This window comes from Terrapene carolina, unplaced genomic scaffold (assembly GCF_002925995.2).
Source record: "Terrapene carolina triunguis isolate 2854851 unplaced genomic scaffold, T_m_triunguis-2.0 Scaffold42, whole genome shotgun sequence".
Classification (NCBI taxonomy): domain Eukaryota; kingdom Metazoa; phylum Chordata; order Testudines; family Emydidae; genus Terrapene; species Terrapene triunguis.
In genome coordinates this window covers 18,958,878-18,981,697 of record NW_020664393.1, presented here as the reverse complement: position 1 = coordinate 18,981,697, position 22,820 = coordinate 18,958,878, and the positions used below count along the sequence as shown (strand labels likewise).

At 44.6% G+C, this 22,820-nt stretch overlaps 1 protein-coding gene across 1 annotated transcript in view; it reads right to left on the bottom strand.

The window, feature by feature from the left end:
* The window catches only part of MDN1 (midasin AAA ATPase 1), a 174,321-nt gene that overhangs the window by 130,277 nt on the left and 21,224 nt on the right, over nt 1–22,820 (bottom strand). Inside the window, 7 exon segments of the mRNA XM_029911939.1 lie at nt 716–909; nt 4,430–4,544; nt 6,755–6,858; nt 14,951–15,082; nt 17,753–18,004; nt 19,844–20,036; nt 20,135–20,242. Coding sequence (XP_029767799.1) covers nt 716–909; nt 4,430–4,544; nt 6,755–6,858; nt 14,951–15,082; nt 17,753–18,004; nt 19,844–20,036; nt 20,135–20,242 — 1,098 coding nt within the window.

The window sequence follows — 22,820 nt, the reverse complement described above, 5'->3', positions numbered from 1 at the left end:
AGCACCTGGCATTGGCCACTGTCAGAAGAAAGGATACTGAGCTAGATGAACCAATGGTCTGACTCACTATGGCCATTCTTATGTCACAAAAAGCCATAAAATAATTGTATGCTACTTTGAGCAAACTATAGATTAGAATGCCATAAACAATTGCTTAACACCAAGATGCACTAATCTGATGTGCAAATAAAGAATGATAGCTGAAAAAATATTTATTAGTTACCCCTTAATCTCATTTGTGTCCCTTTTCAACTAGAAGTTTTAGTAGTAATTAGCAAATCTTATCTACTAGTCCTTACACATTTTGCTAAAAAAAGCCATTGAGAAATATCCATGTGGCTTTATATTAAATTCTTATTTCTGACCTCTTGATGTTCTTGACCCCAAAGAAGTTCAAATAATTCAGGACATTTTAAATTTAATCAAAATTATGCAGTCAGCCTTGCATAGTAGTTATATTTCATACTACACAAGAAAGTGAAGTTCTACATCATTTGGATTCAGCGTTCCAGAGGGCTAAGAAGCATTAAAATTACTTTAAAACAAACAAAAGAATGACAGAATTTTCCAAGACCATTAATTTTTTTAACTAATGTTTCATAATGTTAACTGTTTTTCCTCAAGGAAAAAAAACACAAACCAAGCCAAGATTTACTGTAAACTTTCACTTGCTGGCTAAATATTCTCTGAATAAATGTGTAAGGGAAAAACCTACCTCAGAGATAGTTCTCTTCCCTCCAGACTTGGCCTTTTGTTCTCTTTTCTCAGTTCTGATGTATCTTCCACTTCCTGCTCACAGGCAGGAAAACTGATTTCTGATGTTTGATGCTTGTCTCCAGTAAGCTGAAGATAAATGTCTAGTAGACGATCAGTCACAGCAGCAAGGTTGGGGTATCTGCCCTGAAGAATCTGAGAAACAGAAATTGCAATCTGTATAACCTCAGAAGCCAGCTACTAGTAATGCAAGTTTTATTATGATATACTCAGATAATCACTCCCTAAGAGGGCAAGTTACAAAGACTAGGAAGGGGGGATCCAGTCTTAAGAAGCTAAGTTCTTTTGTAGCCTATAAAGATGATAAAGCAAGAGGAAGACCAAGGACAGAGTAGGCCCGTTACTCAATGAGGCAGGAAAGACAATAACAGAAAATGTGGAAATGGCAGAGGTGCTTAATTACTTCTTTGTTTCGGTTTTCACCAAGAAGGTTGGTGGCAATTGGATGTCTGTGAAAATGAGGTAGGATCAGAGTCTAAAATAGGGAAAGAATAAGTCAAAAATTACTTAGACAAGTTAGATGTCTTCAAATCATCATGGCCTGATGAAATGCATCCTAGAATACTCAAGGAGCTGACTGAGGAGATATCTGAGCCATTAGCAATTATCTTTGAAAAGTCATGGAAGACGGGACACATTCCAAAAGACTGGAAAAGGGCAAATATAGTGCCCATCTATAAAAAGGGAAATAAGGACAACCCGGGGAATTACAGACCAGTCAGCTTAACTTCTGTACCCGGAAAGATAATGGAGCAAATAATTAAGCAATCAATTTGCAAACACCTAGAAGATAATAAGGTGATAAACAACAGTCAGCATGGATCTGTGAAGAACAAATCGTGTCAAACCAACCTGATAGCTTTCTTTGACAGGGTAACTAGCCTTGTGGATAGGGGGAGAAAGCGGTAGATGTGGTATATCTTGACTTTAGTAAGGCTTTCGATACTATCTCACATGACCTTCTCATAAACAAACTAGGGAAATAATGAGTGGGGTCCCGCAGGGACCGGTTCTGGGTCCTGTTCCGTTCAATATCTTCATCGATGATTTAGATAACTGCATAGAGAGTACACTTATAAAGTTTGCGGACGATACCAAGCTGGGAGAGGTTGCAAGTGCTTTGGAGAATAGGATTAAAATTCAAAATGATCTGGACAAACTGGAGAAATGGTCTGAAGTAAATAGGATGAAATTCAATAAGGACAAATGCAAAGTACTCCACTTAGGAAGGAAAAATCAGTTGCACGCATACAAAATGGGAAATGACTACTTAGGAAGGATTACTGCGGAAAGGAATCTGGGGGTCATAGTGGATCACAAGCTAAATATGAGTCAACAGTGTAATGCTGTTGCAAAAAAAAGCAAACATCATTCTGGAATGTATTAGCAGGAGTATTGTAAGCAAGACACAAGAAATAATTCTTCCACTCTACTCCATGCTGATTAGGCCTCAACTGGAGTCCAGTTGTGTCCAGTTCTGGGCGCCACATTTCAGGAAAGATGTAGACAAATTGGAGAACGTCCAGAGGAGAGCAACAAAAATGATTAAAGGTCTAGAAAACATAACCTATGAGGGAAGATTGAAAAAATTGGGTTTGTTTAGTCTGGAGAAGATAAGACTTGAGTGCAGGGGACTGGACTAGTTGACCTCTCGAGGTCCCTTCCAGTTATATGATTCTATGATGCTTGCTTATGTTATATAGAACTGTGTTGAAATGTAAGTACAGTAGATTCTGCTTAATAGCAACCTGGATATTAACAACTTCCAGTTAATAGCAATGTTTTGCCAGGAAGCAATCCCGTCCCATTATTTGTAATTAAATGGGGTTTGGATATTGGCAACAGCATGCCGCTTATTAGTCATATTTTTGAGAAAAAAGGATCCACCTTCAGGCAAGTTTGCGGGGATGCAGCCCCAGAAGGAAGCACTGGGATGGGCCGAGCACCCTCTGCATGCAGGTTTGCAGAGCTGCAGGTAGGGCAGCAAGTGCTGAGACCTGCCTTCCCTGGCTGCAGTGGTGCAAGTGTGCCTGTGGCTGGTGCTCAGCCAGTCCCAGCGCTTCCTTCTGCACACAGGGACCACACAGGAGATAACAGGCTGTGGGCTGGGAGAGGAGGCTGTGGGCAAAGTGGGAGGCTTGGGGAGGGGCGAGAGGGACAGCAGCTGCAGCCCAGATGCCAGAGCTGCATAGTACCTCTCCCAGTGCCTGCACTCTCCCGACAGTCAGGGCACTCCATATAGGAAAGAAAGTGCTGGGACATGCTGAGCCAAACGGTGCAGAGAGAGGTACCATGCAGCTCCATGGGCCCCTAGTACGCCTATTCCCTGGAAAACCCTGGCATTCGGGCTGCAGCCCACCTCCTTTTTGCTGTCTGCCAACAATCAGGTTTGTGGGCTGCACCCAGGGAAGGCACGCCCCAGCATTTCCTTCCCTGGCTGCTGCCTCAGAAACCTACTTTCTGCTTATTAGCAATTGTTGGACAATAGCAACTTTTTGCTGGCAACCAAGGAGTTGCAAGTAAACGGAATCTACTGTAGGCCCAAAAATCTATTTCCTAAAAACAGGCTTGACAATAGTCAAGCGAGGCCTGGTAGAAGCTGGGTAAAGTGAAGTGAGATAATTCAGAGGCAAGTTAGAGATAAATTAGGGCATAACCCCAGGTTATGTTGTGAAACGCGATGGGGGAGGATCCCAGAGATGGCTCCAGCCTGATCCCGAATGCCTGCACGGCAATTTTACAGCCCTGCAAGCCTGAGTCAGCGGACACGGGCCAGCCATGGGTGTTTAACTGCAGCATAGACTTACCCTAAGAGGCTTGTGGACCCCTTCCACACCTCCATGAAAATTAGAAGGGTTAACATTCCCCTTAAGTCTTTTGATTGGGGGAGGGGTGGGGGCACAAAAAGAACCAAAAAAGTCTCCCCCTCCTCCACCCTTGACAAGCCTTCTTCACACTCAGATTGCACTTTGAGCTCTATACCTGCAAAGAAAAGGGCTAGAGAATTACTTTTTAAATGGAAGCTTTCTTCACCAGCTGTCATTTGATGTACTATACTAGGGGTAGGCAACCTATGGCACGTGTGCCAAAGGCGACACGCAAGCTGATTTTCAGTGGCACTCACAGTGCCCGGGTCCTAGCCACCGATCCGGGGGGACTCTACATTTTAATTTAATTTTAAATGAAGCTTCTTAAACATTTTAAAAACCTTATTTATTTTACATACAACAATAGTTTAGTTATATATTATAGACTTATAGAAAGAGACCTTCTAAAAACGTTAAAATGCATCACTGGCACACAAAACCTTAAATTAGAGTGAATAAACGAAGACTCGGCACACCACTTCTGGAAGGTTGCTGACCCCTGTACTATACTAAGCTCAACCGAAGTAGACATTCCCTAGAGATGTTAAAGAATTGTGTTGAACTGTTCTATTTTGAGGTTGCCCAAAATCTCTCTCTAATTCACTTCCAAGCTTTGTAGAATAAGTATTCCTTTGCCCCAGACCTAACCTATCCATTTTGAAGCCAATATGACTATTTTGTGGATTTTGAATAGCAAATACAAGCATCAGGCTTATTATGGAATCCCTGTTTTAAACCTTAACTACAGAACAACGTCTGGTGCTCTAGAATGACATTACTCTACCCACCTCTTTGAGTTCTGCTTTATTCATGTTATCCATCCGAATTTTGGTCCAATACTTGTCCAGAAGAGTAGCATGGCTGTTTTGCTGTCGGTACCAACCACCTCCACAGCTGAAGACTCTAAATTAAACGAACACACCATGGAGTCATATAGCATATTACATATTGTTTAACTGAAGAATTTAAAATTCTATTATATTCTACCATAGGACTATTCCAATGTCTCAAAGAACTAGTAAGTTTTGCACAATTGTCTTGGGCTAATCTGAATGCACAAGGCTCCCAGGGTCCATAGGAGAAGGTGCATGTCATCCTGTCTCTTTTCCATATTACCCACCCCTTATTGGTGTATATTTCTCCTCTTGGCCCAAACTGCCTAGTCCCACAGAGAAACATGCAGAAGGGAGAGCCAGAGCAGCAGCAAACTACTCTGGAGATTCCCCTTACCAAGTTTGTTGCCCTATCTAGGGGAAGGGCTTGGAATGAGGAGGGAAGTTATGTCTCCTCACTTCCCAGATCCTCTCCAGTTCTCAACTCCACACAGACAGCTGCTGCATCTGTCCTAACTCTGAGTTCTGTGCTGACTCCCATTGCTCCTGCAGGATCCATGCTTTCACTGGCTAGGCTCAAGGCAGCTGCAGAGGTGGACCAGGGGAAATTATAACTGTGAGCTGCAAAGTCTGTCAGGTCTGGACAGGACAGTGCCTGGGACATTGCTCTTCCCCATGGCTCCAGATCTCAATATCCATAGAGCTCCTTCAGACATAGCATCAGTGAGAGTTTCAGCAGAGGAGGAAGGGTATTTCCTGTTGTAGAGATCACATTTCACATATACAGGAAAGGACACTGCCCTTGTTTCTATTACTGTCACCAGTTGTTTCTCACCCCGTCTTGGTCTCACTTTTCTTGTCACTCTCTCCGCCCTTGTTATTCCAGTTTTCACTGCTCCCCATCTTTACCTCCTCCTGTTTTGCGCCTTCTTCCTTGCCAGACACCCCTTGTTTTTGCCCTGTTTTCCCCCTTTCCTTTGCAGCAGTGTAAGGATGACCAAGGAGCTGTCCATGGATCTTCTCACCTGACTCAATTCCCTGACAGAGTTTTCTCTGAACTCACCATCTACTGGCTCCCCTCAGCAACTGAGGTCATACCAGCAAAAGCTACTGCTGCACATTAAGACACCATGCACACAGCTACTCCCTCCCACACCCTCAAAGCCCATGCCATGCCCCCCATGGCAGCAGTCCTGTGCAGGCAACTGATTATCAGCCTTTTACTTACACATCTTGAAATTCTATCCTTGTTTTTTTAAATTCACTCCTTCAATTTAAAGAAAACCAAACCCAATCATAACTATTTAGAGACTGTCCCAATAACGCTCTGCCAAAGAGGTGTGCAGCACCAGAGTAGCATCAACAGAGCTAACAATTCTACTATATCAAGACACATGCACATTGGGTTAAGCTCCCAAATAACAAACAATGACTAGGGCTCCATGACTTCTGCAGTGGCCAGTGTGGCTGATCCCAGGGATGCCCAAGAAGCGGGCTCAGAGGCCAGCTGCTCTGGTGGCCCTGGGGACAGCCACATCAGCCACTGCTGGAGTGGCCCTGGGGCCAGCCAGCCCCAGGGACTGCCCAAACACCAGTCACAAAGCAGCCAGAGCCCCCAAGATTTAGTCAGGGGTATTTATAATATAAGTCATGGACAGGTCAGGAGCCGTGAATTTTTCTTTATTGCCTGTGACCTGTATGACTTTTACTAAAAATAACCATGACTAAATCGTAGCCTGAACAATGATCAACAGGAAGAAAATGTTTTCTCAAAGGAGCAAAAACATAAGCAGCAGGAAAAAGTTGTTTAAGGTTTGCCAAGTTTTGCAAAAATGCTGCTCAACAATACCCCTATATATACTTCAGTATACTTCCAACTTTCATAAGCATTACAAAAATGTGAGAATCAAATTTTACACATATTAGTTTTAACAACATGAAAATCAGAGCATATTATCATTCTGAGTCAAAAACACTCTCCATAAAGGAAAATGAAGGACCATCTAATCTGAATATTTGTTGACTTTCTTATTTTTAACCTACAAAGCCTTCAAACTTCCTGAAGTAACAGTTGCATAAGATGCTACAGTCTAGATCCAGTCCTACTGTAAGGCTGTTCGATATTTAATGCATTCCTTTTACATGTTTTATGATTAATAAAGTCTATGTATCGCATTCTAGCTATCTGAACTTAATGTCGGTCTGAATTCCTTATTCTTGTTGCCTTCAGCTTAAAAGCAGCCAATTAATGCTCGTGTTCCTTCTACCTTACATGCCTACCTTCTGGTTGCAAAGAACTGGAATCCAGGAGCCACTTTTAAACAGTCTCCACGACCAGGAATCAGTAATTCTCCATTTTCCAGAAGAGGAATCAGCACAGAGATCTGAAAAAGAGAAAGAACTCCTACCTTGGAAACAAAGCAATAATCCTGCTTTTGGGAGAAGTTCAACCACCCAGACTGCATTTGTTTCATGAGTCACCAGCCCACTTATACTGAGCTACCTTAATATGCCAAAAGAACAGGAGTACTTGTGGCACCTTAGAGACTAACAAATTTATCTGAGCATAAGCTTTCGTGGGCTACAGCCCACTTCTTCGGATGCATAGAATGGAACATATATTGAGGAGATATATACACACATACAGAGAGCATGAAAAGGTGGGAGTTGTCTTACCAACTCTGAGAGGCCAATTAAGTAAGAGAAAAGAACTTTTGAAGTGATAATCAAGATAGCCCAGTACAGACAGTTTGATAAGAAGTGTGAGAATACTTACAAGGGGAGATAGGGTATGTCTACACTACGAGGGTAATTCGATTTTACTTAAATCGAATATGTGGAATCGATATTGCAAAGTCGAACGTGTGTGTCCACACTAAGGACACACTAAGGACAGTAATTCGACTTTGTGAGTCCACACTAACGGGGCGAGCGTCGATATTGGAAGCGGTGCACTGTGGGCAGCTATCCCACAGTTCCCGCAGTCCCCGCTGCCCATCGGAATTCTGGGTCGAGCCGCCAATGCCTTCTGGGTAAAAAAAATTTGTCGTCATCCGTCCGTCACTAACGCCCTCCCTCCCTCCATGAAAGCGCCGGCGGGAAATCAGTTCGCGCACTTTTCTGGTCAGTGACAGCGCGGACGCCACAGCACTGCGATCATGGATCACGCTGCGACCATCGCTGCACTTCTGGCCGTTCTCAACACCTTGCAGCTTATCATACACCTTTCCCTGAGGCAGATGAAGAGTAATCAGGCGAGGAGGCTACGACACCGCCGTGATGGCCTGAAGTCGGAGAGTAGCACAGAGCTGTCAGAAACCACGAGCCCCAGCGCCCAGGACATCACGGTGGCAATGGGTCATGTGGATATCGTGGAACGGCGATTCTGGGCCCGGGAAACAAGCACGGACTGGTGGGACCGTATAGTGCTTCAGGTCTGGGATGAATCCCAGTGGCTGCGAAACTTTCGCATGCGGAAGGGGACTTTCCTCGAACTTTGTGAGTTGCTGTCCCCTGCCCTGAAGCGCCAGAATACCAGGATGAGAGCAGCCCTCACAGTTGAGAAGCGAGTGGCCATAGCCCTCTGGAAGCTTGCAACGCCGGACAGCTACCGGTCAGTCGCGAACCACTTTGGTGTGGGCAAATCTACCGTGGGGGTTGTTGTCATGCAAGTAGCCAAGGCAATCGTGAAGGTACTGCTCCCAAAGGTAGTGACCCTGGGAAACGCGCAGGTCATCATAGATGGCTTTGCCGCGATGGGATTCCCAAACTGCGGTGGGGCTATCGATGGGACTCACATCCCTATCCTGGGACCGGACCACCAGGCCAGCCAGTACATCAATAGAAAGGGCTACTTTTCAATGGTGCTGCAAGCACTGGTGGACCATCGGGGACGGTTTACAAACATCTACGTCGGATGGCCGGGCAAGGTTCATGACGCTCGCGTGTTCAGGAACTCTGGTCTGTTTAGACGGCTGCAGGAAGGTATTTACTTCCCAGACCACAAAATAACTCTTGGGGATGTGGAGATGCCTACAGTCATCCTCGGGGACCCAGCCTACCCGCTAATGCCCTGGCTCATGAAGCCCTATACTGGCGCCCTGGACACAGAAAAAGAACTGTTCAACTACCGGCTGAGCAAGTGCAGAATGGTAGTGGAGTGTGCTTTTGGCCGTCTCAAAGGGAGATGGAGAAGCTTACTCACTCGCTGTGATCTCAGTGAAATCAATATCCCCATCGTTATTGCAGCTTGCTGTGTGCTCCACAATCTGTGTGAGAGCAAGGGGGAGACCTTTATGTCGGGGTGGGAGCTAGAGGCAAATAGCCTGGCTGCTGATTACGCCCAGCCAGACAGCCGGGCGATTAGAAGATCACAGCGGGACGCCCTGTGCATCCGGGAGGCTTTGAAAGCTAGGTTCCTGAGTGAGCAGGGCAACCAGTGACTTTTCAGTTTGTGGACAGAAAAGCTGAACCTGCCCCCGTTTCTTTACCCAGTTCATTTTGACTATCCTCTCCAGTTACATACCCCCTTCACCCCCTTCCCCTTCCCAAAAAATAAAATCATTTCGATTTTGTTAATGAACACCGTTGTCTGTGTTGCTGTTTTCGCGGGAATATTTTAAACCGGGGACGCAGACTGTGGTGGGGGGCGGGTTCAGTGTTCTGATGCAAATGATGCTTCTAAACTCCCGGAATGACAGGCTCCGCACTGGTGGACTGGTTATTTCAATGGAGCCTGCCAGCACTCCTGGGGGGGACTGTGTGTATGTGTCGGCTATGTGACTTTCTGGCAGGGGGGGTAGGGTTACAGATCCCCTGCTGCGTGGATCTGTGATCCAGGATAAGGACCGCTGCATAAGATCTGTAACTGCCCTCCCCCGCCACAAAGTCACAGAGCAACCCCCCACCCCCCCAGAACATGAAAAACACCTCCCAGACTGACCAGGGTAACCAGTGACTGCACTGTGTATGTGTCCTGATGCTGGACCTGACACCGCCTCTGTACCCTGCTAAAGGTCACTGTCCTGTCCAATTACCAAGCCCCTTCCCCCCCTCCAGACAGACTCTCCCTCAAAAGAACCTGACTGAAACAGTAATGAACAGAAACATATTTTTTCTTAACAACCAGACAGGAAACTGGGGGGTGAAAGTCGGACGGGGGCTTGGGTGAGGCGGGCAGGAAAGGACTTTTCAAATTTTGGGGAATGACAGCCTTCTGGTGCTTGAGCAGTCTGCAGGGGTGGAGTGAGAGTTTTCATGGACTCTGCCACCCCTCCTTCTTTGGACTTTGGGAGAGGGGGGGTATGGGACTTGGTGGCGGGGGACTGCGGTTCCTGATAGACTGCAGCGGGGCTCTGTCCTCCTGCCTCCGTTCCTGCAGAACATCAACAAGGCGCCGGAGCGTGTCCGTTTGCTCCCTCAGAAGTCCAAGCAGCGTTTGAGTCGCCTGCTGGTCTTCCTGCCCGCCACCTCTCCTCACGTTCCATGTGTGTCCGGTGCATTTGTGACAAATTCTCCCTCCACTGGTTCTGCTGTGCTGCTTGGGCTCAGGAGCAGCCCATTAGTTCTGAGAACATGTCCTCTCGCGTCTTCTTCTTTCTCCGCCTAATGTGCGCTAGCCTCTGGGAGTGTGATGCCAAGCTGGGTTGGGAGACAGTTGCAGATGTGGCTGTGGGAATGAGGAAAAGGCAGTGAATTCCTCCGAAAGAAAAATGTGGTTGTGAATCAAGAACATAGTTTTTCTCTGTGAACAAGACCATGAACCACACCTATCACATGCGCACTCAGGACAAGGTCGAATTTTCGAACCTCGCCTTCAGTGCCTGGGCTTTTGCACTGCCGATCTGGGAAGCAGGGCAGGACACGGTACTCTCTGTAGCAGGCAAACATGGTAAGCCGTAGACTTGTGGCTGCTTAAAACTGTAGGAGTACCACTGGCCTCCTTTCACATTGAAAGCACTGCCAGTCTGTGCTGCCAGCAATCGGCCAAGCAGGAACTCTGGCCCTGTCCCACCCCCTCGCGGATGAGCCAGGGAAAGATCCCTGTATGCTGCCCCTCTCCCGCCCCCACCGCGTGGCTGTAAACCAGCGGTCACAGTTCTGTAAAGGAACTTGTTGCAAGCAGTCCCAATACTAACAGTCCCCTACCTAATTCAAAGCAGGTCATCATGAGCGACATAACTCTCATGAGGATCCCGGACACCGAGATCCAACGGATGCTTCGAGAAAGCCTGCAGAGACCGGGGCCCTATGCCGCCATGCTATGCAAGGCAATGATACCGGAGTACCTGCTTGTCTCCTGGCGCGGGAACGTCTCCTACTTCGGAGGACCAAGTAAAGCCGCTCTCCCCAGGAACCTGATGAACAGGCTATCCCATTACCTGCAGCAGAGCTTTGTGGAGATGTCCGTGGAGGACTACTGCTCTATCCCCGGACATATAGACAGGATTCTAATATAGCTGCAGTAGCAGGCACTAAAGAGTGGAGCAGCTTGGGCAGCACAATCATGCACAACCGGACACTGTTTGATTTTTTTTTAAATAGTTGTTACTGATTACTTAAGCGCCCAGGGGGAAGAAATCATGATTCACAGATTGTTCTTAGTATTAATATTCAAGTTTTGTAAAAAATAAAGGTTAATATGTTTAAAGCACTTACCGCTTGATCCTTCGCCTGAATCTGTGTCCAGGTTACATGCTGGGGAGGGTTGGTAGGGGATCTCTGTAAGGGTGATGAAGAGCTCCTGGCTGTCGGGGAAATCAGCTTGGTAAGCGCTGTCGACTGCCTCGTCCTCCTCATCTCCTTCCTCATCTTCCCCATCCGCTAACATGTCCGAGGAACCGGCCGTGGACAATATCCCATCCTCAGAGTCCACGGTCAGTGGTGGGGTAGTGGTGGCGGCCGCAGCAAGGATGGAATGCAGTGCCTCGTAGAAACGGGATGTGTGGGGCTGGGATCCGGAGCGTCCGTTTGCCTCTTTGGTCTTCTGGTAGCCTTGTCTCAGCTCCTTGATTTTCACGCGGCACTGCGTTGCATCCCGGCTGTAGCCTCTCTCTGCCATGGCTTTGGAGATCTTCTCGTAGATCTTAGCATTCCTTCTTTTGGAGCGCAGCTCTGAAAGCACGGACTCATCGCCCCACACTGCGATGAGATCCAAGACTTCCCGATCAGTCCATGCTGGGGCCCTCTTTCTATTAGATTGCACGGCCATCTCTGCTGGAGAGCTCTGCATCGTTGCCACTGCTGCTGAGCTCACCTCGATGTCCAAACAGGAACTGAGATTCAAACTGCCCAGACAGGAAAAGGAATTCAAATTTTCCCGGGGCTTTTCCTGTGTGGCTGGTCAGAGCATCCAAGCTCGGACTGCTGTCCAGAGCGTCAACAGTGTGGTGCACTGTGGGATAGCTCCCGGAGCTATTACCGTCGATTTGCATCCACACCTAGCCTAATTCGATATGGCCATGTCGAATTTAGCGCTACTCCTCTCGTTGGGGAGGATTACAGAAATCGATTTAAAGAGAGCTTTATGTCGAACTAAATGGCTTCCTGGTGTGGACGGGTGCAGGGTTAATTCGATATAACGGCGCTAAAGTCGACATAAAAACCTAGTGTAGACCAGGCCATAGATTCAATGTTTGTAATGGCTCAGCCATTCCCAGTCCCTATTCAAGCCTAAATTGATTGTATCTAGTTTGCATATCAATTCCAGCTCAGCAGTTTCTCGTTGGAGTCTGTTTTTGAAGCTTTTCTGTTGCAAAATTGCCACCCGCAGGTCTGTCATTGAATGACCAGACAGGTTAAAGTGTTCGCCTACTAGTTTTTGAGTGTTATGATTTCTGATGTCAGATTTGTGTCCATTAATTCTTTTGCGTAGAGACTGTCCGGTTTGGCCAATGTACATGGCAGAGGGGCATTGCTGGCACATGATGGCATATATCACATTGGTAGATGTGATTAGGTCCTATGATGATGTCACTTGAAAAGATATGTGGACAGAGTTGGCATCGGGCTTTGTTGCAAGGATAGGTTCCTGGGTTAGTATTTTTGTTCAGTGATGTGTGGTTGCTGGTGAGTATTTGCTTCAGGTTGGGGGGGTTGTCTGTAAGCGAGGACAGGTCTGTCTCCCAAGATCTGTGAGAGTGAGGGATCATCTTTCAGGATAGGTTGTAAATCTTTGATGATGCGCTGGAGAGGTTTTAGTTGCGGGCTGAAGGTGACAGACAGCCAATGGTGGTCTGTTATTTTCTTTGTTGGGCCTGTCTTGTAGGAGGTGACTTCTGGGTACTCGTCTGGCTCTGTCAATCTGTTTTTTCACTTCAGCAGGTGGGTATTGTAGTTTTAAGAATGCTTGATAGAGATCTTGTAGGTGCTTGTCTCTGTTTGAGGGATTGGAGCAAATGCGGTTGTATCTTAGAGCTTGGCTGTAGACAATGGATCGTGTGGTGTGTCCTGGATGGAAGCTGGAGGCATGTAGGTAAGTATAGCGGTCAGTAGGTTTCTGGTATAGGGTGGTATTTATGTGACCATCGCTTATTAGCACAGTAGTGTACAGGAAATGGACCGCTTGTGTGGATTGATCTAGGCCACACGATCCATTATCTACAGCCAAGCTCTAAGATACAACCGCATTTGCTCCAATCCCTCAGACAAAGACAAGCACCTACAAGATCTCTATCAAGCATTCTTAAAACCATCAGCATTTTCCATTTCACCTTTCCTCACCCTGACCACTGTGGTATCCCAATTTTTACACTGCATTACACAAATCAGAAATCTTGCCTTTTGATAGCCCAATGGATTAAAAGGTAGTTTCACCCTTGCATGTTTGAAGCCTCGCCTTTTCAACTGACCAAGCAAAGTGTCTCTCTAAATCAGGGGTGGGCAAACTTTTTGGCCCGAGGGCCACATAGGGCTTGCGAAACTGTATGGAGGGCCAGGTAGGGAACCGTGCCCCCCGCCCCATCCGCCTTCTCCCACTTCCTGCCCCTGACTGCCCCCCTCAGAACCCCAGACCCATCCAACCCCCCCCACCCCCCCCAACTCCTTGTCCCCTGACTGTCCCTCTCGGGACCCCCCCTCCTGACCTTCCCCCCCCCAGAAACACCACCCCATCCAACCGCCCCCTGCTCCCTGTCCCCTGACTGCCGCCCCCTGCCCCTTATCCAACTCCCCCGCTCCCTTACCATGGCACTCAGAGCAGCAGGAGCTCGCAGCCCCGCCAGAGCCAGCCACACCGCCGCACTGCCCAGCAGGAGCAGCGGGCCAGAGTGCTGGCAGCGTGGCGAGGTGAGGCTGCGGGGGAGAGGGGACAACAGGAGAGGGGCCAGGGGCTAGCATCCCCAGCCGGGAGCTCAGGGGCCGGGCAGGACAGTCCCACGGGCCGGATGTGGCCTGCAGGCCATAGTTTGCCCACCTCTGCTCTAAATCAAAGACCCTGTTTATGGCAGCCATCAACACTTTCCATCATAACAATATCTCCACAACCCAGGGCTGCCCATCACCCCAGAGTATAAAATATTGACACCCTGAATGACTTACATCCCAAACAAAAAGAAAAGAAATAATGGGTTGGAGGAAGGGTTCGGGTTGGGAGGAAGTTGCCATACAAGGAGCTTGTTGGTGAGGGAAAGAGGATGGCAGGATGCAAGGAGTCTGGTGCATATAATAAGCTCAGCATACAGAAGTGAGGAAGTGTACAATCCTCTGTGTACACTTGAGTGGTAAAATACTCAAATATAGAGAAGGTGTTTATAGGAAAGCATGGATTATAAAGTAAAAATACAGATATCATAAAAAATCCACATTAACCTGTAGTTTACCTTTTAAAATAAGACACTTCAGAATATTTCAAGTAGCCCCATAAAATTGCTTAAGACCTAAATTCATAAGGAGGCTACATATTTGCTTTGTTATAGGGTCCCTATGGTTTGAAAGTCTGCATTCCAATAAAACTAAAACTGGCAGCAGAGTTAGTCCCATAAAGGATGCTTTATAGAGCTATGAAAAAATAACTGGATACAAGTAATAATTTGAATTTTTGCAGAATGTCAATACAATATTTATATGAGATCCCTCTTTGAAGAAGGCAGTGTAGAATTCCAGTCACTGATATAAGGAAAAGATCTCTCTAATGAATACTAGTTCTATAACTGACTATTAGGAATCAATTAAGATACATGTCACAGTACTTGTTCCAGAGCATAATATGATATAATCTTTTATACTGTCTCAGCTGGGGCAAGGACAGGTGAGTGAAAAAGAATGAATGTATTAATTGGTCAATTCAGTTACCTAATTAATGATCATTTTCTTCCCCTCTCCTCCCGCCCCCTTTCACCCCCCCCAACTCATCAAATCCAAGGTGTCAACACACTACCGCTGATTGGGCATTAGCCTTCAAAACCAACTAGCAGTATGCCTCAAACCATCACCCACTTATTTTACAATGTTGCCTATAGGAGAAAGTAAATTGTATACCACATCCAGAGGAGCATAGTCAATATCCTCAAGCAGAATCCAGTGCCCTTTGGTGACAGCTTGTGTCAAGGTTCCAGGCTGCCATACAAACTCTCCTGGCACATCTGTACAACGATACATACCCAGTAATGTCTGCAAAAAAACAGTTAGCAATAAATAAAAACTGGCTTATTAAACTTATTGATAAACTCAGACAAATAACTTACATAATATATCTGACATCAGTATGCAAGTCATATACATAGCCTGCCTATAGCCCTGTGTGGATGCAATGTCTCTAGAGCTCTGCGCAGATACAAAATTTGTATGCGCAGCTGATCCTCAAAATGGTCCGCAGATATCCACGGATTTGCATGGCTCTATACAGTACAGACCTGTTTACGTGCGGATGTCAGGAGTCAAGCCGTCATGACCGCGTGTTAACGGACTGCAGGTTAAGAGGGCCATGCTGAAATATCTTAAGATATCTATATATACACACACATGTATAATTGTCTAGGATTACATACGTATTCGCGGGAGTGGCCCTGCCCCTGGAAGGGGGGGGGCACGCTTGGGCAGAAGGGGTGGGGCTAGGGGTCAGCATCCCCCAGCCAGCCCTTCCAGGCCGCCTGGTCCGTGCTGCCCGGGGTTCCCATGGTGGTTTAAAGGGACTGGGGCTCCGGCCGCCGCTGCTGCAGTAGCGGCGTCTGGAGCCCCGGGCCCTTTTAAATCGCCAGCCCCGGGGCAACCGAGGGGGGGCAAAAGGGGCAGGGACCTTAAAGCGCTGCAGGGTCCTTTGCCGTGGCAGCGCTTTAATGTCCCTGCCCTTTTAGGGTCCCTACTGGCAGGGCCGCCGACAGGGGAGGGGGGAAGCAACGTTAAGCGCTTTAAGGACGGTCCTTTGCCGCGGCAGCGCTTTGAAGATCCTTTAACGTTGCTGCCCCTTTCCTCCCCCTTCCCCCCGTCAGCGGTAAAGACGTACGACACATTTCTGCTCTGCACTTCCTGTCGATTTCTAGGTCAGTGAGTTAGTGAGCAAATCTGTAGCACTACATAGCAAGTTCCTGTACCGCGTGTTAACAAGTCTGGCGTGTTAAATAGGTAGCACTGGGAGGCATGGCGCTATCGCGCGTAAATGGGTCTGTACTGTAAATATCAACACCATCCTCAGCTAGTTTTTTTTTCAGTATTATGCTAATTTTAGCATTCATAGAAAAATGTAAGCAACAGCATTATTGAAACACTCCTATTGTTCTCTTAACAGGTATCAGCTACAATCCAAAGTGAGCTACAGCTAGACTCAGCCTTCTTAGGAAAAGTAGTTAACACTGGAAATGTCAGGAGTATATACACAATTTTTATTAAATCAATTACTTCCCATGGCTTGATCTAACATCCGGGTAATGTAACGCATCCCAACTCTTTGTGCCTTTTACATCAAGATGAAACATGGAGTTACTATTCAAGGTACTTATAAAATAGAAAAAAATGAAGTTTTAAAAATAATTTACAACAGCTAATGCATCCACTCATAGCTAGGGTCCTCCGTACCTTTATTAAACACAAGTTTTATCTTTAAAAGGGAGATTACCGACTTGAAATGCAGCCCATTTAAAAAAAAAGATAAAATAGATGCAGGTATTCCACCTGTCCCTGGATACCCCAATAGACTGTAGTTTCACATCCATATTTTCCTACTTCTAGAAATGTTTTCTACCTCCCCATCCCTGTGTGAAAAAACCACAACAAAGAGGATACCAAACTATATAGGAAAAACAACTAAACTGGAATATAGTCAAATATATAAAGCAAAAATAAGATGCATTTTAAAATAAAAAGCTCTTTCTAGAAACACTAGAAATTCTGTGCCATACAGATACACTCCTCTTCTAAGCATTTCTTGGATAGTTCAGTTATATATTTAAATTTTTTTTTAACCTTTATACTTTGCTACTTATTTCCAATTCCATCACACTTTCCTCTGATCTTACAACTAAGCTCTGTGAGGCAGTTTTATTTCTACCTTTCTAAATATTTCAAAGAGTCGATAAAGAGGACTAGCTCTTCCATACAAGCAGGACAGGCTGCTGCATCTGGCAACAAAATCCTGAAAGTCAACATTGTTTGTGAATGTTAGCCTGCTCACAAAACTGTAGGTGTTTAACAAAGTTACATGACATTCTTAGTGCCCTCCCAGCCACAGTGTAAAGCGAGAAAATGCATCAGCTCAATCTCACTAGGATATGCATGAAATACCTGTAGAGTGTGCAATTTTCACTAGGGCCTTGTCTACATGACAGAGCTGCACCAATTTAACTTAAAACAGTTTTAAAATCTATACAGTTACACCAGTGCAAACCCTGTGTAGACATTCATCAGTTTAAAAGTAACTTGTTTCAATGTAACTTAAACCCGCTCCCAAGTGTCTTAAGGTAAATAGAAAAAAGCCTGGTGTAAACCTGAAATAAGAGTGTCCATGCAGCCTTTTACACCAGTTACTAAATCATTTTAAAATCACCCCTTTAATTAATCAGAGCAGCTCTCTCATGTACACAAGTCCTAAAAAATGTAGTAACTTTAAAAAAAAAAAGAATTGAGGTGATGCAGTTTTTGTGAAGAATTTAAAGCTTACTAAGCCCGTATCTCGAAGTTTCATTTTCAAATTCTTCAATTCCCATTAGGAATTTGGACTTGCTGCAGATCAGTACTTCACATTTCAAAACTTAAGTAATGTAAGTCCATGTTATAAGGATGGGGTTTTGAGTGTCAAGCATAAATGAGTTTACCCTTCCCCAAATAGCAGGAATATTTTTCCATTACCTTACTGTCTGTCTGATCTCCAAGTTGAACTTTCAGAATATGAGGGGGCTTCATTCTTCCTGTAATGACTCCTAAATACTCAATTAAAGAAGTTTTGCCACATCCTATTGGTCCCTCTAATAATACAGGATTCTGGAAAGCTACTGCCATCGCAAGGTTTTGAAGATTCATGCAGGTAGATTCAAGCAGCACAAAATGGTTAATGGTAATTTCCTGTTAGGGTAGAGAACTTAAGTTACCATATTGAAGTGTCTATTCATAGATGAGTTGTGTACAATATTACTGGAATGCTCCAATGCTACATTCATAAAAATGAGTCTGAATACTAGAAAATGCCGGCTATATAGCTCTAACTAGGAGCTGCTCCCAAATGATATAATGGATCATTGAGAATGCAGATTGAACAAACAATATTTAATGGTTAGTATTAAAATACAGATTCAACCCATCAAAAACCTACAATAAAAATATACAACGTATAAAGTCTATGCAATAGCTAATTTGCTCTCAAAAACCAGTCAGACTACAGATGCAATAATGGTAGAGTGATTATTTTAATGTTCCACCAATGTCTATCAGACTTACCCATTAAAAAAAACATTTGATTTATATAGCAAATGAAGTCATTAGAGCAGCTCCCTATTACAGGACAAAGCCTTACCATAATCCAACAGCAGTTGTTTACTGATAACCTTACTCATGAGATTAAAGTGCTGAATCTATTCATATTTGCATAGACAACAACGTGGAGCCACTAAACTCACTGATGTATAAACATTAAAAAAATATACAAAATATTATACACCATCTTTTACTCCGATTATTTTAGTGCGTTTAGACTTTTTAAAGGGAAGTTATATTTTCCAATCAGGGTGTAAAATGAATCATCAACTCATTCTTAACACATCTTAACTTTTCTACAGTTTATTCCACAGAAGTTGCCATTTTCCTGACAAGCAAGGAGAGAGGAGTTAGAACAGAAAATCAAACTTATCCTTCTTCATATTTTCAATGAACATTGTATTTTGAACTCCTATTTTAAACAAGTTTCAATTACTTACAAAAATTGATAGATGGTCAATACAATTTTATTTTGCTTGTAATTTTATTACTAGACAGAGTCCAGGAAATTCAGAAATTAAAAATCCTGTCTCCTTGATTCCCACAGTGCTGAAAAACTGATGCTCTCCACACACGTCTCCAGATCAGTGCTTTTAGATTAAACAACTTGTGCTAAGGCTGAGCAGAGTCAGGAACTGAACTCAGGTTAGAGCGAAAGCAAGAAAGGTGGTTTGGGGAGTGGTCTAGTCTGAGAGTACTGGCTACAGGAAGTACAGAGGGTGGGAATGGGGAGAACAGGTTAGAGGCAGACCCTTTCTGCAGAACATGGACATGTTTCTCAGTTTGTCCATCTTTACTTCATTTGCCTTAACAGTTTACAAAAAGAAATAAACGTTTTTTAAAAAACGGTTTAGGTGAACACTTTTAAAAGATGCATATTAAAACCTATCCAAAATGTGCAGAGTCCAGTGCTTTTCCTATCAATTTAAGTGTAGAAATATTTTCCAATTTGTTTTCTTTTCCTGCCTATTAGCAGGAAAGTGGCAGTCTCCATAGAGTAAGTTTTAATTTATTTAAAAAATAAATGTTAAAGAATGTCTGTTATTTTGGGGAGCAACTGCTGGCAAAGAAAGGGTATAAACTCAGATGGTATAAAAATCATTTCTGTGAAGGTAAAATTACTGTTTCAGACCTCCTTGTTGGCTAGGCCATGACTCCATGTTCTTGAGAAAGCCTCTGGATTTGGAAAGGAGATACTATATAGAGCTGGAACATTCTCTCAGAGCCAGCTTACAAGTACGGATACGTAGAAACCAAACAAATCGCCGTGTTAACCCCTACACTGCTTCATTCCAGTACACAGCTCCTCTGAAGTACCAACATTCCACTTCATAGTGACTTAGTGCATGGCACAGCTTGAAATAAAATTTGCCGCAAGTACTACATACATTCAACTTCACTTAAGAAATTAACAAAGGTAGGTCAATTCTTAGCATTCATATTTTAATAAACAATCAAGGCTGTACCTACCTGTTCTTTGGGCACAAGTTGTTGCCTGGGTAGCACAACTCCACATACTGCTATTACATTTGCAGAGAGGTCACCTGATATGATGTCTCCTTGTGTGTACTGCAGCCCTTTCTCTCTCTGCCAAAGAGATGTGTCTGGATTGGCCAAAACAAGGGCTCTCTCCACATTCCGCATCTGTGATTCTTCCAGTAGCCTGTCAAATTAGTATCCACATTCATTATTGCAGTTGGATGTCATTTACACCAAATATACTTAATCATGCAATGTATTCAATGTGAAAATTCATCTTACTTTAGTCTGAAACGTATTAATTCATCTGGATTGAAGATCTTCTTAAGGAAAGATAATTTGTGCTCATCGTTCATGCATGTAACCAAGGCAAGGCAATTTGAAGTGTACCTGCAAAGAACATTTTGAACAAAATAGGTTTCAAAAAATTCTTCAGAATAAAGACAGAAAGACACAAAATTCTAGAAGAAGAATCTTGTACATCTTTTTCCCCCATAGGGGTTGGTAGAGTGAAAGCATTGGCCTCCCCAACTACAGTTCAGCTATAGATCAAGAATGTGTTGTCCAACTCTTAGTAGAAAAAAGACTCACCTTTTGGCATATAACTGATAGAGGCAATGAATTTTGTATCGTAAGCTATAAAAGTTTGCTACCCAAGGCAAATACGTAGTACCATTTTACAATGATTTGCTGTGTCCTGTTTCATATTTTATTGCCTCGCTTCACTGAGTGCTCTTTAACGGTCTTTATTTACAGTATAATAATCTAAAATATTCCTCCAGAGAAAATTGACTCAAGTCATGGCATATTGAAACAATGTGCCTCACAATCTAACAAACCTTTCTATAAGTAGGGTATATTGCGGCAGACACAATAATTAGGTGCACTTTTTAAACAGAAACATCTCTTGGATATCTTCACCTTAAATGGAGGATGTGGCTTTCTATAAGATCTGTCTTTCATCTAATTCAGCAGCTAGATTGGCCATAGTATCAAGAAATCAAGACATTAGCTCAAGGCTCAGTGCTAAAAGAATCCTAAAACCACTTCAAATCTTTTGACTTCACTACTAGATACAGCTGCCTCTTCAAATAATGAATATGTAACTTAAAAAGCATTAAGTACAAAATCTTACAGACAAATACATTTTTCATCAGGTTTAGTCAGTTCTCGTTTTCTGACCACCATCAATGTTCACTGAGGCTGAAAGAGGAAAGCCCAGAAGAAGAGTGGCTCAGCACAAAATTTAAAATCAGATAGTTTCTCCCTTCCAAAATTACTGTAAAAAAGCCACGTAAACCTACTCCGGGAAATGAACCATAATTCTAAAACGATAACTTTATCTCATGCCTTACTGTCAAGAGAATTTAGTGTAATAGTGTATTTTTTAAAATTGGGACAGTTAACCTTTCTTCACTCCATTGTCCAGGGGTCACTTTGACCAGAAGTCATGATGAAGAGCTATTGAAATCCATCTGTGAACTACCACCATAGTAAGCAAGCTCCTAACCTTTCAGATCATTTTGGATCTTATCAAAAGGTGCTATGAATGTTTTGTGTATCTTCCTGGACCCAAAGAGAGCTCAATGACTTCCTTGGGCTCTGGTGTGAGGAGCACGTGCAGGCACAGCTCGGAAATTCAAGCCAGAACAAGATGATCTACAACAGGGATCTCAAACACACGGCCCCCGGGCCACATGCAGGCTGCAGCATTATTTGCTGCGGCCCACCAAGCTCCCTGCCCTGCCCCCCGGAGTTATTTCCTGCGGCCGCCAAGCTCCCCTCACCTGCCACCTCCCCTCCCCCCCAGTGCACCGCGTCCCCACTCCTCTGCCTACCTCCGGGCGCTTAGTGCTTTCCAGGAGGGGGGGGGAGGAGCCTTGTGCTCAAGGGAGGAGGTGGAGAAAAGGCGGGGCAGGGGCAGGGATTTGGGAAAGGGGTTGGAATAGGGGCAGGGAGGGGGCGGCGTTGGGGTGGGGATTTTGGGAAAGGGGTTGGAATGGGGGTGGGGAAGAGCGGGAAGAGGCGGGGCGGGGGGGGGATCTTTTGTATCTTTATATGAAAAGGAGTCAGTGATGCGGCTCTTGGGTCAATGTACTAGTCCTCATGTGGCCCTCGTGGTGATTGGAGTTTGAGATCCCTGATCTACAAGCACTCGTTGGAAGAAGTGGCGGCTCTGGGCTATTGAACAGCAGCAGTGCCATCAGAAGGAAAAGGAACTGAGGCAGGAGTACAAGCACACAAAGGACAGCTCTCGAAGCCTGGTGCATCACCCACTGACTGCACTTTCTATTCTGGGTGATGCACCAGACTTAGAGGAGCTGTCCTTTGCATGCTTTATCATAATTTACAAAGTTAGGTAAGTGGGTGGGGCTTTTTTCCTCCATTTTTCAGTAGAAACGTTAATGTTTTTAAAAGTTAATGGTTTTTATTTTAACTGAAACTTAAGACTTTTTTCTTAAGAGACGTTGGTAGACATGTATGAAATCTGAACTTCAGTTTAACATATTACTCCTAGGGGAATTCTGGGCCAAAAAAATTAAAAATTCTGCATATTTTAGTTGTCAAAATAACACAATATAATCACTCCAGTTTGAAATATTTTGGTAATTTATTTAAAAATACCTGTCAACAAGTATGTCAACGATACAGACAATTAATAAAAAGGTTCCCCCAGGAGAAGAGAGTGAAAGAAAGCTCTACGACAGGGGTAGTCAATTATTTTTTGTCAAGGTCCAAATTTCTTGGTCAAGGTCTAGTCAAGATCCAGAAACCAGAAAAAATAAATACAATAATAATAATAATAATAATCATGACAATAAGTAAATGAAAACATTTTGGGGTCCATTCAAAAGCGTCTGGTGGTCTGGATTTGGCCCATGGTACACCTATTGACTACTCCTGCCCTACGACAACCAGTTCCAGTTGGGGGGGGGGGGGGGGGGGGGGGGGGGGGGGGGGGGGGGGG